Source organism: Urocampus carinirostris, chromosome 17 (genome assembly GCF_059441175.1).
Source record: "Urocampus carinirostris isolate Australia breed hairy pipefish chromosome 17, RoL_Ucar_1.0, whole genome shotgun sequence".
NCBI lineage: Eukaryota > Metazoa > Chordata > Actinopteri > Syngnathiformes > Syngnathidae > Urocampus > Urocampus carinirostris.
Genome location: NC_142365.1, coordinates 24,181,315 through 24,197,303, shown reverse-complemented (window position 1 = coordinate 24,197,303; position 15,989 = coordinate 24,181,315). Strand labels below are relative to the sequence as shown.

The window sequence follows — 15,989 nt, the reverse complement described above, 5'->3', positions numbered from 1 at the left end:
TTCCAGATTCGATGGAGAGGAGATCAAAACGGACGATACAATCCGCACTTTAGCTCAGAAATGGCAACCGACAAAACGGTTGCACTCGGACGATAAGAACACTAAGGCTGTTGACACCGATATGATTGTGACATCCTACATCGTAAGAAGTGAAATCGAACAGCATTTACAGTGCCTTAAAAAAGTATTGGCCCTTCAAGAACGTGTTGATAAATTATTTGCCCACTTCCTAAATTCTGTGTTTTTTGCATATTCACTCACAAAGGTTTCAGGTCATCAAACCAATTTTAATATAGACAGGCCAAGAAAGTATAAAATGCAGTTTTGAAATGTCGATTCGGAGCGGGACAATACTATAAGCAAAGTCGGCAGCACAAGGAAGCAACCAGTGCAACAGGGCGCAGCAAATCAAAGGGAGGGTGCGGGAACCCAAAAAGCATAAAAGGATGAGGACGCAATAAGCCGAGGGAAGGGTTAAGAAATTCCGGCCGTACCGCAAACGCGCACGTATTTAGGGGGTGGAGGACTAAACACAGGGGAAAGCAGGGCATACACCACCCACTTGGCCAAATGGAAGATGGCTACCTTCTGGCCATGAGCCCATACCCTCAAATTCAATCGCTCTTGGATCATGCAGCAGCACAGCAATCCAAAACACACCAGCAAGTCCACCTCAATCGGGCCTTTTTATGGTTTTATTTCAGAAAAAGGCTTTATTCTTGCCACTGTTCTCATAAAGGGCAGATGTGTGCATAGTATGACTAATAGTTGTCTCTTACATTGATTGTCCCCCGTAAGTTGTGCATGCCCGCAGGTCATCCAATGTGATCATGGGCTTCTTGGTTGCTTCTCTGATTAGTTTTCGCCTTGTTTGGGCCGAAAGCTTAGAGGCTCTGTCGGTATGCAGTGGTTTTATGCTCTCTGCATTTTGATATTATTGCTCACAGTGCTCCGGGAGACGTGTAAATGTTGCAAAATCGTCTTGTATCCGATTCCTGCTTTGAACTTTTCCACAACTTTATCCCGGTCCTACCTGGTGTCCTTTTTGGTCCCCATAACGCTGTGTGTTCTCCAGTTTATCCTTTCTCAGACCTCTGAACCCATCACAGCATCACAGATTAGGTTAAACTTAATAATACACTGGTGCATGCTGTCTTTTTAGCCCACATTTGATCATTCAGAGCGGCAGTAGCTCAGGAGGTAAAGCGCTCATCTTGGGATCAAGGGATCCCAGTTCGAATCCCGGCTCGTCCGTGTTACATGTCGAAGTGTCTTTGGGTAAGACACTGAACCCCTAATACCCCCAATAAGCAGGTTAGCGCCTTACATGGCTGCAAGGCCGCTATTGGGAAATGTGGAGCACATTGTAAAGCGCTTTGGGAAGTCATTGACTTGAAAAGCGCTATATAAATGCAGATCATTTCATTTTCATTTCATTTCATTTGGCTGAGGTGAGAGAAACGAGAGCCAATACTTTTGCAACACTTACTTTTCAGGTTTTTCGTTGTAGATATAAGATGTTGAAATAATTTGGTTCCACTTCATGATTGTGTGCTCACATGTTGTTGATTCCTGGAACATATTTTCAGTTTTTTAGCTTTAAGTTTGAAGCCTGAAATGTGACAATATGACAAAAAATTCTCTGTGGGCTGATACTTTCACTAAGCACTGTATTGTATTTTTTTTTTTTTTTTTTGTAAAAAGACAAATTCAGTGTGTGGGTTGTAACTGATATGGACGTTTTCCTTTGACAGTCTAAGCCCAGTCAATGTGAAAAGGCCACAGAAGAGGTGAACATGGTGACCCAGAGACTTATTACCAATTCTGAGAGTGAATTGCAGATCAGTTACGCCAAACAGCGGCGCACCAAAAGCTCCGCTTTATTACACAAGGAACTGGCCGTCCGCAGTAATCGGGCTGTTCGTCAGTACCTAGTAAAGGTTAACCAGGCCATTGCCACGCTGTACGCCCGCCACGTGCTTGCCTCCTTACTCGCAGACTGGCCTGATGAGACGCCTTTAAGCGAGGAGGCCCTGCAGCTGAACGGAGCTTCTCACATGGCCTACATCCTTGACATGTTAATGCAGCTAGAAGAGCGGCTGTTGTGGGAGAAGGTGACAAGTGGGGGGATCTTCAGAAGTTACAGCATTGTTTACTTGACACTTGTGTCTAAACTGTGCTTTTGTTGTTCAGATTCTCCAAAGGGTATTGAAAGGCTGCAGCCAAAGTATGCTGCACAGCCTATCTCTTACTGCATGCCAGTTTATGGAAGAACCAGGTATGGCAGTGCAAGTCAGAGAATCCAAGCACCCATACGACAACAACACTAACTTTGAGGTGTGTATATTGTGTCTTTCTTTTTTTTAACATTTTTATATTATTTCTTGTCATCTAAAGCTACAGCCAACTTTGTAATTGTCTTGTTAATTATAATTCACTTTTTATTTTCGTAGTACTATCAACTTTGGTGGGTGGTTCTAAAACTACAGAATAAAGGAGTAATTGATGATGAGTTTTAGGATCCATTCTTGATTAATCACTGATTCCAAGTATCAATTACTTAAGACACTTAATAAAAGATCTATATCCATGCCAGTGTTGAATATATTAGATTTTTTTCTGAATTTTTACCAAAGTTAATGTAATCATTTTTGTATTCGTTTTGTGAAGGACACTTAAAATCTGAATTGTGAAAATGTTTTTGGCAGTAGTACCGTGACGAGAAATAATCCTAATTAAATTGTGGTTGTCCATCTTCGTGGGCATCTGTGTGACTTTTAAGGCTCCTAACTGCCACAAAGTTGTTCTGTTGATATCAATATGGGCATTACGTACTATTTCTAATAACATTTATAAATCCCCTTTTGCTGTCAGGATAAGGTGCACATCCCTGGGGCCATTTACTTGTCTGTCAAATTTGACTCCCGTTGCCACACAGAGGAAGGATGCGATGAATTCATCATGTCCAGTAGCAGTGATTTCCTACAGGATGTCCACATTTTCAGTGGCTCTCCCCAGAAATGGTCAGATTTTGAAATTCCAGGTGAGGGTGTTTTTTGTATTTGCAATACTTGCTCGCAGCTAGGTCTGCAACTAAAGACTGTTTTAATCGTCGACTAATCACCAACTATTGGAAACGATTAGTCAAATAATAGGACTTTTTTTTTCTCAAATTTAGAATGAAGATAATTTAGTCATGTGGAAAATTATAATAAACACAAGAAAAATGGGTACAATAAAAAATACAAAATATACAGGGGGCGGCAGTGGCTCAGGAGGTAGAGCGCTCGTCTTGGGATCAAGAGATCGCAGTTCGAATCCCGGCTCATGTGGAAGTGTCCTTGGGTAAGACACTGAACCCCTAATACCCCCAATAAGCAGGTTAGCGCCTTACATGGCTGCAAGGCCGCTATTGGGAAATGTGGAGCACATTGTAAAGAGCTTTGGGAAGTAATTGACTTGAAAAGCGTTATATAAATGCAGATCATTTCATTTTCATTTACACCTTTTATTGATCATACTGCGGATTTAAAAAATGTACAAATATTAAACAAAAATCGAAAACCAATTAAGTGCATTGCATGCTCTTAATATGTTTGTCAGGCACCGTCTGTCATAACGCTCAAGCTCTCTATATAGCGAAATATACATTTATAAAATGTACAATGCATATCATCAAAACCGTTTTGGCTTTAACCATACTTGAATCTTACCAAAGTGAGTCAGACCCCCCCGTTTTACTCAACTGTCCAACGTGCTCTTTAAATGTTCATGTGTCACCGAGCTACCGCCATCATACGCGAGGTCTGGTTTGCAAAATTTGCTAGTAGAATATTTATATGCCATATCCAGGCTAAAATGCTACCAAACTTTGCGTACTTGACGTTGACGCTGCCATTTCTGTATGTTTATGTCACTGCAGAGACTCTATTGCGCATGAGTGACGCTTAGGTAATATTATGTTTATATAGAGATGCTTTTCTGCCGGAAAAGCTGTCTGGCGACAATAGTCGACAATGGAATTCATTGTTGACTATTTCTATTCTTGATTTTTGGTGACAACTCCGACAAATCGTTACAATCTTACAGCGTCATGATTCAAATTAAAGGGCATTTATCTTTTTTCAGGTGATACCTTGTACTACAAGTTTATGTCAGACATGAGCAACACTGAGTGGGGCTACAAGTTTACAGTAACTGGAGGCCACAGGGGCCGCTTCCAGACAGGTACAAATACATGTGGCACGCTTATGAATTATCATATTGTCAAAATTTGAAGAGTTCAGTTTTCACATTCCTTGCTTTTAACTATTCTCTTGACTCAGGTTATGAAATCCTGAAGCAAATTTTGGCGGACGAACAGGTGCTCAATCAATTGCCACTGACTGACATATGGGAGTGGCAAGTAGGGGTGGCCTGTCGCCAGACTGGGAATCAGCGACTCAAAGCCATTCACCTATTGCTCCGCCTTCTGCAGCATCAATCACAGACGTGAGTGAGGGGCCTCAATTTGACCGTTCATTTCTGTATTTTTCCTAATTCTGGTATCAGCAGAGCCCTTAATGGTTCTGTGTATCTGTATGTCATTAGTTTTGCCTAAGGGTACTTTTTAACAGAGAATGTTTTATTTGGAATTAAGGGTTATTCATTTTTATTAGTATGTGCTCATATACAGCACATACACCATATTTTACGCATTTTAAGGCTCACCCCTTAAATATAGTCATTTTTCATACATATGGCGCACCAGACTATAATGTGCATGAAATTGAGACTACTATAAAAGTGCAATGATTGTTCAGTAGTTCAATGGCGCACTGAATAATTATCAATGAGTATATGGTGCATGGAATAGTGCAATAGATGATCAGTCAAGGATTATTGCTGATGAAATGAAATGAAATGATCTGCATTTATATAGCGCTTTTCAAGTCAATGACTTCCCAAAGCGCTTTACATTGTGCTTCACATTTCCCAATAGCGGCCGTGATCTGTGCAGCCATGTAAGGCGCTAACCTGCTTATTGGGGGTTCAGTGTCTTACCCAAGGACACTTCGACATGTAACACGGATAAGCCGGGATTCGAACTGGGATCCCTAAATCCTAAAACGATCGCTCTACCTCCTGAGCTACTGCCGCCCCCAGACCTGAAAAACATTGTTTGCTATGGGAATTAAACCCGGGTCGTGGCAGTGAGGGCGCCGAACCCTTTCCACTAGACCACAAATGGTACAGATGACATACAAAAATAGACATAGTTTATCGCATTATCACAGTATTCTTACTCACAGTGCTAGAAGCCCTGATTTGCATAGTGTATACTGATCGGCTAAACATTGTCTCCACTTCTTGTATGTAAATAACCTTTCAGTTTAATAAGTATACGTACATAATAGTGCTTGTATAGTATTTTGTTGAAAGACTTTCTGTTTCTGTCTTTCGCAATGTCATTATTTGGAGGTTGGTAGCAGACCAATTAGTTTTTCATTATTTCATATTTGGGAAACCTGCTTGTTACACAAACAATCTGAGCGATGAGCATACTTCTGGAACGAATTACAGCTCATTTGAAGAAATACCACTTTATCTAAAATTCAGACCGAAGCAGCTAGCTGCACACTATGTCTGTAGGGTGTTTTGGGAATGCTTTGGGTTCCTGTCGGATAAACTGGAAAAAGTTGCTGGGGTTAGGTAGGTCTGGGCTTCCCCCCTGAAGCTGCATCGACCCCAACCCTACCCTACCCAAAATAGACAGAAGAGGATGGAAGGGTGGATATGTGGATAGATGGATTGGGCATGTTGATTGCATCCATCTCATATGACATTGAAGCTTCTTTGCATTTGTCGAAACAAGCTTTGCATATAAGCCTCCACAAATGCCCTGCGTTTTCTATCACTGGCACATGTGTTTAAGAACTTGCTCATTTCCAGACAAGGACAAACAAGCTCAGAGACCGTTTTTTTCTCCAGGGATATCACCACCCTAAACAAGCGCGTAAAACTGAAAATGTATATCTTGCAACGTGTTTGGGATTTTTTTTTTGCTGCAAAATGTTAAAGTTGAACTACCGCTACTTAATTGCACTACTTAATAAAACTTGGGCCAGTTTCTAAGCCACACATGTCAAACATACAGCCCGTGGTCCGGATCTGTCCCGCCACAAATTTCTGAGTATGTGATAAAAAGAAGAGAGTATTTAAGTAATTTAATTGAATTGTCTTTATTGTGATTGATCTCAATGTTGTGAGACATTATATGCAACAAGTTTAGACATGGCACTCCAGGGTAAACATGCAATAAAGACACTTCGGTGGGGTGCATTGTTTGAGGTATACTTAAAAGGTTGAAAGTAGGATATTTCCTTTATTATGCATGTGTTAACAATGCCCAACTGAGTTTAGAGAATATTTATATATTTTTTCCTCCGTGTCTATCTGCTTTTATCTTTTATCTTTGTTAGAGACTCACAACACACTAGGAAGCAGGAAGAGGGGGAGTTATTTCATGCTTGTATTTGTGGTTTTCCGTTAGTGTTACTTGAAAATTGTGAAAGTAACAAAAGAATCCACACTCCAGAAAAGGTGAACAAAGAAAAATTTATTTGAGCACATCTGAGAAATGCGCATACTTGCACACAACACAAAAGCAGCTTGACAGAGGTTGCAATGATGACTTAAGCCAAAAGATGTCATCAGCAACAAAAACATTCTAAAATCCAGACGGCACCTTTAGAAAAAATAATTGGATAACAGTGTCATGATATACAAAAAATATTTACAAAGAAGTGCCTAAAGACTGACCAAGAATAATAGTGCAATGAAAATAGTGGATTGTAACAGTAGTGTGCAGAAAAGTAGTGCAATAACATTTCAAAAATTATGATTTTTTTTTTTTATAAATTTAAACAAAATACTAGTCCACTAGAGTACAGTATTGTGTTTGTATAGCAAGGTGAATTGGTTCAGGTATAAAACTGGATTCCCTTAATTGTTAAAATAAACCAGTGAACTCATTTAATTCCAAACATGAAAATATGTTCCCCATTGTTTCTAAATAAATGTGTTGTGTTTAGAAAATATCCCTTGGCATCCTTGATTAATAATATGTAGGTTAGGTTACTATTGTAGGCTGAATGATAAAGCATAATCATGAAAAACAAAGCTAAAATTTTGAGTCGACATTCTTTTACTGACTCTGAATCAGTTTGATTAAAAAGACTACAAAGGTGTATCAAAAAATATACAATCCGTCTTGCCTTTTTGTTTTCACTGCAGAGCATACGATCTGACTCTTCTTCGACCTCTCTGGCAACTCTTTACGTCCATGGAAAACAGTCTGAGCCAGGATCCAACCAGTATTACTGTGCTGCTACCGCTTCACAGAGCACTCACAGAGCTCTTCTTCATCGTGGAGACTTCTGCCATCGTGAGTAAAAGATCACCTAACATCTTGCATTTAAGGGACAGTGTGTATTACATCGTGCCTCCTAATGGTTGGAAAAAAAATACTTTATTCATTAAAAAAACAATATTGATTTAAAATATTAGCAAAAATACACAAAGTGTCTATGTGTGTTTTTTGAAACACTTGTAAGTTGAAAAATTTGCATTTATTTTGCATAACACGAGCCTTACCTAGAGGGCAATAGTTAGACATATTTTCTCTATATAATTAGTTCAAACAAAAAGCAGAGGGAGTTTGCAAGCTTTGTAGAATCCCTTATTGCAATTTTAAATAACGAAATCCCTGAGATTTGGACCATTCTATTGTAAGTCATTCATTTCCAAAAAAATACATTTGACACCTAGATATTTGTTATTTCAATTAATTAGACAGCCGATTGCCTAGATACAAAATATTGAATGCTAAGTAGCCAAAACCAGTAGTTGATTTCACCTGATATTTAAAGGCTATTTTGGTTTTATCACCACCACATAGCATCTGCGTCACCAGCAATGTTTCTCGACTGCCATCTGCTTGCCACCTACCACAACATACCGTGCTCCACTGACTCCCTCACTGTCATCTAGTCTTTGCTATCTTTTCACACTGAATTATTAATAATGGTAGTATCATATTATGAACAAGGAGGTTCCCATTTCCATTTGCCATATGGACTCTTCCTTCTTAAAGGTATTCCCAAAAAGGAATTACTTTTTCAATTAGGCAAAAAATATTTATTGTTCCCACAATTGTGCAAAATATTGCAAAAAAATCCACAGGCTGAAGGAGGTAGGCGATTGTGACTTTTCTTTTGTGTTATGAGCCGCGTGTGTCGGGTTTGTTATAGCTAGCTCCCAGTTAGTGTCTACCAAGGGTTGTCCTCATTTGTTCGCTCCTGGTTAGCGTTTGTTGGCTGCCCACCCTGTGTTGTTTGGCCAACTTGTTTGGCATCAGCACCGGTTTTGCCATGTCCCTTGATTTATTTCCAGCCGGCTTTGCATTTTTCTCCGTAGCCAGTGATGATTTTTCTTGTTTGTTCCCAGTAAGCCTGGCTGCTCACTGTGTGCTTTTTGATCAGCCAGCTTAGCATCTTTCCGTTAGGGCTGCGCCCACCTTTTGTTGGTCAGTCCCCGTAAGCCACCCGATGGCTCCTCTCCTTGTTGGCCCCTTTTTAGCTGATTTGCCTTTGTTGTTATGTTAGGAGTGACACGATTGGATAGATTGAGAAATAAAATTGTGAGAGACAGAACTGGAGTAGTCGTGGAACTAAGCAAGCGTGTGGATAAGAGAGTACTCGGTTGGTTTGGACACATGGAGAGGATGGATGAGCAGCGAATGTTGAAGAGGAGCTACAGAGTCGAAGTAAATGGAAGGAGACGAAGACGAAGGCCGCGATTGACGTGGATGGATGGTGTCATGCATGCACTGCAGGAAAGAGGTCTAAATGTAGTGCAAGTTAGAGCTCTTGTTGGTGATAAGAATGAGTGGAGAGGTGTTGTGAAGGATGGTGGGATGTTTGGACACGTTCTAAGGGATGGGCAGGGCACCTGTATGACGCGTCAGGGGTAAACCAGTGAAAGCTGTCGGGCCCTGCTGTTGAACAGAAGAGTGTGTTGTGTCACCCTGACCCGAGTGACATGGTTGCTTTCTTGTGTCCCGACGAAAGCATGACCAACTTGGGTGCCGAGGTGCTTAACTTGTTTGGGCATTTGGGCTGACCACAGTCCAAAAAATTTTCTGTGGGTTTTTTGCTACTTTTTCCCTTTTTTTATTTTCTTAGTATTTTTATGTGTTTGTCTTGCTGTCGGGATATGACCAGGGTAGATAGATAGATAGCCTTTGTTGTACCATTACTGCATCCACCAACTACACAACGCCTTGGGATCCCCCCAAAAAACTACCAAAACTTTGCTTAAAACACTCAAAACATCATCTACTAATTAGTACGTGATATGGTGACTGGCTTTCTAGGGTGCTGCTGTTCCTCCGATGACGTCGCAGCTCAGGATGATTAAGACAAGATATGTTATGTTCAAGGTAAATTATCATGAAAAACAATTATAATATACGGATGAAATATATACACTACATACATTTTATGCAAAAAAACATTTTATATTTCCTCACATTTTGTATGTTTAAGATTTTGGGAATACCTTTAAAGATTTGTCAATTAGTTCAGTGCCGCTAATCTCATAATAGCAAGTAATTGTGGTTTAATGGTTGCTTGCTATCGAGGACTGATCCTGCATTTGAAACTCTTTAAAAATTAATAAATACCTTTAATTGCCCTGCAACTGGCTGGGAACCAGTTCAGGGTGTCCCCTGCCCACTGTCTGAAGATGGCTGGGATGGGCTCCAGCATCCCCGTGACCCTACTGAGGATAAGCGGTACAGATAATGGATGGAAATACCTTTAATACATGCCATATAAACAAATGAAGACCTAAATAAATCGTGTAATACTTGATTATATGATATAAAAGCATTTTTTATTTATGCAATTTGTAATTTATGTTGTCATCTATTTATTTTATGTATTTATTTTGTTGCATATTTTTTCACAACAAAACGTTTTTCAAGTGAGTTGCCAGAATTTTCCACCTATATTGTACCTGTCACCCTCAGCCAATTGTTCCCATTATTAATGATTGCAATTCTTCTGAACAAGCTATAATAAACCTTGCAAACACAATGTGGCACCTATTCACTCACAGCAAGACTATTATTTTGTTTACTAAATAAATAACACAAACACATTTTTCAGCATCTTTCATAGTTCTTTTCCTACTTGCAGTAAATTTTGTGTTTTGCTGGCTTCATCTGGTCCATAGATGATTTATACTGTTAAATAGAAACCATCACAACTGTCACTACCACTGACCAAGCCAATCGGTATTAGAGCCGAAATGGGCAAGACGAGATTGGTATAACAAAAACCGAGTTTTCAAGTTATTTTCTAATCTAATTTTAAATTGTTTTTTCCATACAGACATTGTTTTACGACGTAGACTATTTGAAATTAAAAAAAAAAAAAAAAAAAAAAGTTAAGTTAACAATTATCCTATTGCACACTAACCACAACTACTGCTTTACTTGTTCGATAACCGCTTTTCTCCCTTAAAGATTCCCTTCTGATTTAACTAAAACAGATATGCTGCTTTTTAAAATTCAAACAATAAAAAAAAAATTCTTGACTAGAGACTAGTATACTAGTCAACGACTGCTTTATTCTGAAGCGGGGCTAAGTTTTTGTGTGAATAAACTGTTTTAGCATTCACATTACATTCTCGTTTTGGTAGGTTTGATGTTTCTTTGTTTTTTATATTCTGGAGATGGATTGTGTTTCTGGTGTAAAATAGAGTTTCCGATAAAATCTACCATAGGTTAATGTCAAAAGCTGACCTATTATGCTGTTGGTTGACCAATAGGCAAAACAGTTTAGAGTTTGACCCGCCCCCTCATTTGAATAACATTTAGTTCTGACAAAATATACGGCATTATACACGGAAATAAATAATGAAAAAATGAATTATAAAAAGCATACTTTTATAAAAAAAAATTGAATGTACTGTATGCCATATATATGTAGGTGTTTAATTATTCATTCATTTATTTCTACATATGGCAGAATTGGTCCTTCATAGATTGCTGGTTTGTGGGTCTATTTTTTTTTTTTTAAGTGTTTGTGCCCACCAGAGGGCAGTAGTACAACACAAGTTTCTGGTGATTTTGTAATTTTCCTGTAACTGGCATTCAGTTTTGATTCACGGGACAGAAAGAAGGTATTTCTAATTACATGGATTATTTTTTACTCGTCTATTTTAATCCGTTGAAATGTCTGTGCTCTTCAGTCACAGGGCATCCTCCAGGAGTACTTGCTTGCAATAACCACCAACGAACACCTCCTGAATCACACTGCGGTGGTAAGGTTTTCGTTTGCTTACTTTTTGACGTCCTCTATTCTAAATCATCTATTCAAACTATGAGTTGGAAATATTCACTCGGCGTGCCTGTACATACACTGATAGTTGCCTCTCACAATATATAGACTAAATTTTAATCAATGATGTCAGTTAAAAGCCATGGTTTCCTTTTTTTTTTTTTAAAAACTTGGATGAATAACCAACAGAGCTCAAAACCCTCCAGCTCCCCTTTGCCATGTTTTCAATGTGTGGGCAGCACTCAGAGGACTAATGTATTTGGTAACTAATTACACTCCATTATCATTTGTGTCCCAGCACGCCTACTTACCCTCAAATAGAGCTGAAAGGTGGAACAATTGTATAGAGGTGAAAAAGTAAACATTTTTCGTGTTTGTGTGAATGTTATCACCTAATACTGCAATAAAAACACAATTATTAATTATTTTTTTTACATAACATTACTTTAAAAGCCTCAGCTTGCCCAAGTTTTCAGAAAAAAACACCTAGAACAAACAGCTGCACAACCCATTGTAATGTGTGTTCTTCAAGTTTCCTTTTTAGTTTGTTTTCTATTTATATTACAGAAACCACATTTTTTAACTCCCAAAGGGACACTGTATCATTTGATCACTAGGTGTATTGTATAGTGCAACCTGAAACAAGTGCTACAAAGCACAAGGAAGAACACAGACTATGGAAAATCAGTGGCCAAAAGCACATTTTCTTGCCAATTCTGTCATAAGTTTGATGACCCGTATCAGCAAGATGACGGACAATCAATTGAGCTCTATCGAGCCTCATTATATGTAAATGTTGAGATAAGAGTATTTTAAAAAAACACTTTTTTATGATGTTAATGTTTTTTGGCTCGATGTTCAAATCAATATATATATATATATATATATATATATATATATATATATATAATTTTTTATTTTTTATTTTTTTTATAATATTATCGTTTTTTACCACTGGGTTCGCTAAACATATACATAGTCCCTTCAGGAATGAATCAATAGCAATTCAAGTTATTACCCCTTTCGAGGTATTTTCTTTTCTTCTCTGGCGGAGTAGACATATGCTCAAGTATTTTGTTCACAACAAACATCAACTGTAAAACAATAAGTGAGTTTCACTTTATAGGATGAATCACTATAATTTGTCAAACAACTGCTCAAGTAGACATATGCTACTGTACTTCAAGTATTTTCATATAACAAAAGTAAACAGTAGTACAATATTAAGTGCGTTGAACACTGCACTGTAAAATAAATAATTCAAACTCTCACAGCAAAAGTCAACAGTTCAACAATATAAAGTGACTATTCAGTAAATCTTGCTCTACACCTAAATTCATAACCTTGCCCCTCCCTCCATCTCCGACCTACTTCACACTGCCACACGATCCCGCACCCCCAGATCATCTTCCTCCCTCCATCTCACTATACCCCCTACCCGTCTCAGCTCCATGGGGAGCAAAGCTTTCAGTCGCTCTGCCCCCCAGCTCTGGAACTCATTGCCGCCTGACCTTCAAAATTCTGTCCACCTGTAAATCCGGACCTAAAACTCACCCTTCAGACTTGCCTTTTCTTGACCATCTGCCTCACATATGGCCCCTTTTAACTCTAATGTGTTTTATTTGCTATTTATTACTTGCTTGTTTCACTCTTGTTTTACCCTTGCTTTGTTGTTGTGTCTTACTATATATACAGCGACCATGGGTGTCCTGAAAGCACCCGTTCTCGTCAGAACGCCTGGTCTCAATATATTCAAAGTAACGCACCGCTCTTGACCATCAGTAACAGCATTGTATTAGCGCAAAAGATCATTAGATTACCCTGTGTTATTCCCAACACTGTACCACATACACAATTTGATATGATAAAAAAAACGTGTAAAATACGAGGGAAACTTTTAAGTTGACAGGTATGCCATTCATTGGTTTGACACGCTTTTTCCACTTCATTTTTCCATGTAGGCTCTGAAGAACATCGCCGCCATCAGCCTAGCAATCAATTACCCCAATAAATCCACCAGGCTGCTGAATGTGCCCCAGTGAGTGATCCCGAGGGGGAAGGCCAGAGGTCGGTGCCGGGGACACATCTTGATCATGAAGGGATAGAGAGCAGCCTGCGGGGACAGAAAGTCGTCCTTCTCCTTTTTATCTTGTCGTCGCTCTGGAAACAGACTGCTTGAGGCAGACTCAACATGCACTTTTTGCACCTGCTCACGACCCCCGTTGCCTTAGCCCAGGGGTGGGCAAACTTTTTGAGTTGCGGGCTGGATTGGGTTAAAAACTTTTGAGTCCAGACCACAAAACATGGCTGAAAAACACATTTATCTTTTGCACATGCTGATTGAGGGTCTTCAATGTGATACCTCGGCACAACAAAAGGGAAAAGAAGATAATGTGAGCCAATCCATTTTTCTCATTTGAATTTAGCTTTACAAGTTAGGTTTCATTGCTTATTTGTTGATAAAGGTACCATTTGATCCAATTTCGAAAAACTCAAAATGTTCAAACATATTTATTTACAGATGGACATATTAAAAGAAATAGCAACTCTCCATAAGTTTCATCATTTTGCATTGAAAAACTCAAACTCATTGTTTTATTACATGAAATGTAATATCTCGATAAACACAATTGATTTAAAAAAAGGCAATTACAGAAAAATGGAGCCAGCTATTTGAATGTTTGCCATGAGCGCAATGAAAAATATAGTTGCTTTAATGGGGGCACACAAAGTATAAGAAGGTCACTAAAATAACTGCACCTTTTTATTAGTAGTACTTTTTCTAACATTTATGTTAGCATTACAATCAATGATCGATTTTTATTTTATATTTTTAAATGTAGATCTGAGTTTGGAAACTTCGCTGATAGATTTCATATCTAATATAGAAAGTAGTGAATTGTTCTTTACACATATGCAAAGACACCCAGGTGCTCTTTTATTTTTTTTAACTTTGTATTTTTTTGTTTTGCATTAAACCGCGCGTCTGTGACACTCATTTTAAGTAAAATAACATCGGGATGGTTTGTTGTCTCAGAGTAGTGCTTTATCGACATCCAGTGGACATATTTAAAAACATATTTAAAACGAAAATTACGAACGTGACTAAAATCCTATGGGTCTCGTAAAACCGCCAGAGCATCTCGTCACTAGGGAATCATTGTGTTCTGTAGAAAATCAACCTGTGGTGAAACTAAAATTACACATTCCCAAGCCACAGGTTTCTTGAATGACGAACTGCGGCTGCACGAAGGAAATATTCGGTGCTCAAAGCACCGCCTTTGGCGGTCGGGAGGGACGACATAGAAATGCAAATCATTGTTTGACATGACGATCTCTTGTGCTTCTCTCATTGTTGTCTCGCGGGCCTGATCCACCCTGCAGGCCATAGTTTGCCCACCCCTGCTTCAGACCGTGAATCTGCATGTGCATTCACGTGTCACTACTGTGGGTTCTTTTTTTTTTCATTACTTGTTTTTACTAGGTGATGTGGTATTGAAGGTCTTAAAGGTTGCCAAATTCCCAATTGTCCTGTAAAAAAAATGATTTTTTTTTGCAACATATAGGAGTTAAAGTTCATCCGAAAGAGTCAATATCTCAACGGCTGTGCAGAAGCACCCAAAAAATATCTTCCGGGAGAGTGACATCACTTTTGATGGCACAGAGATCCGACTGAACGCGTCTGTTGAATCATCGTTCCCTGACCCCTCATCTCATGTGAACCAATAACATCTTCTTTTGTTTTATTAATTGTTCTTTTCAACGTGTAACAAAAACGTTTGACGTATTTTTAATGTCAGACAAAACGAGACCATGATTAACCGTGCGCAAGACATTGTGTATAGCTCGAGTAAACGCTTAACTTTGAAGAAAATGGGAAAAAAAGACGAATTTCAGCTAAGTGGAGCTCCTAGTCCAAATCAAAATAGATGAATATTTAGGTGATACCTCATCTTGGGAGGTATCTGGAGGATATAACATTCAATCAAGATTCAAGTTGTCAAAACAGAGTTAATTGTTCAATTGCTATTCATTTCCAATCTTAAGAAAATAGATATCTTAATGCCAAAGAAATGCAAAGGCGTGAGACTCTCCAGGGCTCGCAATCAAGTCCTCTTTAGTTTATTACATATCACTTAAACAAGGCGCTCGAGCAGGAGACACCTTTGTAGATAAGTTTCTTATATTTTTTATTTTTACCTTTGGGATGACAGTCATTGAAAATCAAGGAGTCATTCTTTTGTTTACATCGACATCAGCTTCAACAAAATGCCTCGCCGATCGACAACGTGCCTAAAAGATTAGCAATCGAGCAATCATTGTTGAATAAGTGGCATTTATCTGAAGAGGAAATGTGACGTTTTTGTTTGAAGTTTTTGTAACTATTTACTTTTTAATGTTGTTTTTTTCCCGAGGATTCTGGATTCCAGTCCTTTGAATGTAAATATTGTATTTGTGAATATAAAAATAACTATTGGACACTGACAGACTGACTCTTTTGATTTTGTATGCATGATGACACATTAAGGGGGACAAAGAACTACGGTATTTTCCACACCATCAAGCGCACCAGGTTAGGAAATGAAATGTTTATTGTTTATT

The 15,989-nt window shown here is 38.6% G+C and overlaps 1 protein-coding gene across 1 annotated transcript in view; it reads left to right on the top strand.

Moving 5' to 3' along the window:
* The window catches only part of zzef1 (zinc finger, ZZ-type with EF hand domain 1), a 42,984-nt gene extending 27,110 nt beyond the window's left edge, over positions 1-15,874 (top strand). Inside the window, exons 46-54 of the mRNA XM_088320820.1 lie at positions 7-142; positions 1,755-2,114; positions 2,194-2,337; positions 2,875-3,043; positions 4,129-4,227; positions 4,326-4,491; positions 7,276-7,426; positions 11,299-11,370; positions 13,349-15,874. Coding sequence (XP_088176946.1) covers positions 7-142; positions 1,755-2,114; positions 2,194-2,337; positions 2,875-3,043; positions 4,129-4,227; positions 4,326-4,491; positions 7,276-7,426; positions 11,299-11,370; positions 13,349-13,429 — 1,378 coding nt within the window. The 3' untranslated portion in view covers positions 13,430-15,874. The remainder of the gene's footprint in view (positions 1-6; positions 143-1,754; positions 2,115-2,193; positions 2,338-2,874; positions 3,044-4,128; positions 4,228-4,325; positions 4,492-7,275; positions 7,427-11,298; positions 11,371-13,348) is intronic.
* The last annotated feature ends 115 nt before the right edge of the window (positions 15,875-15,989 follow it).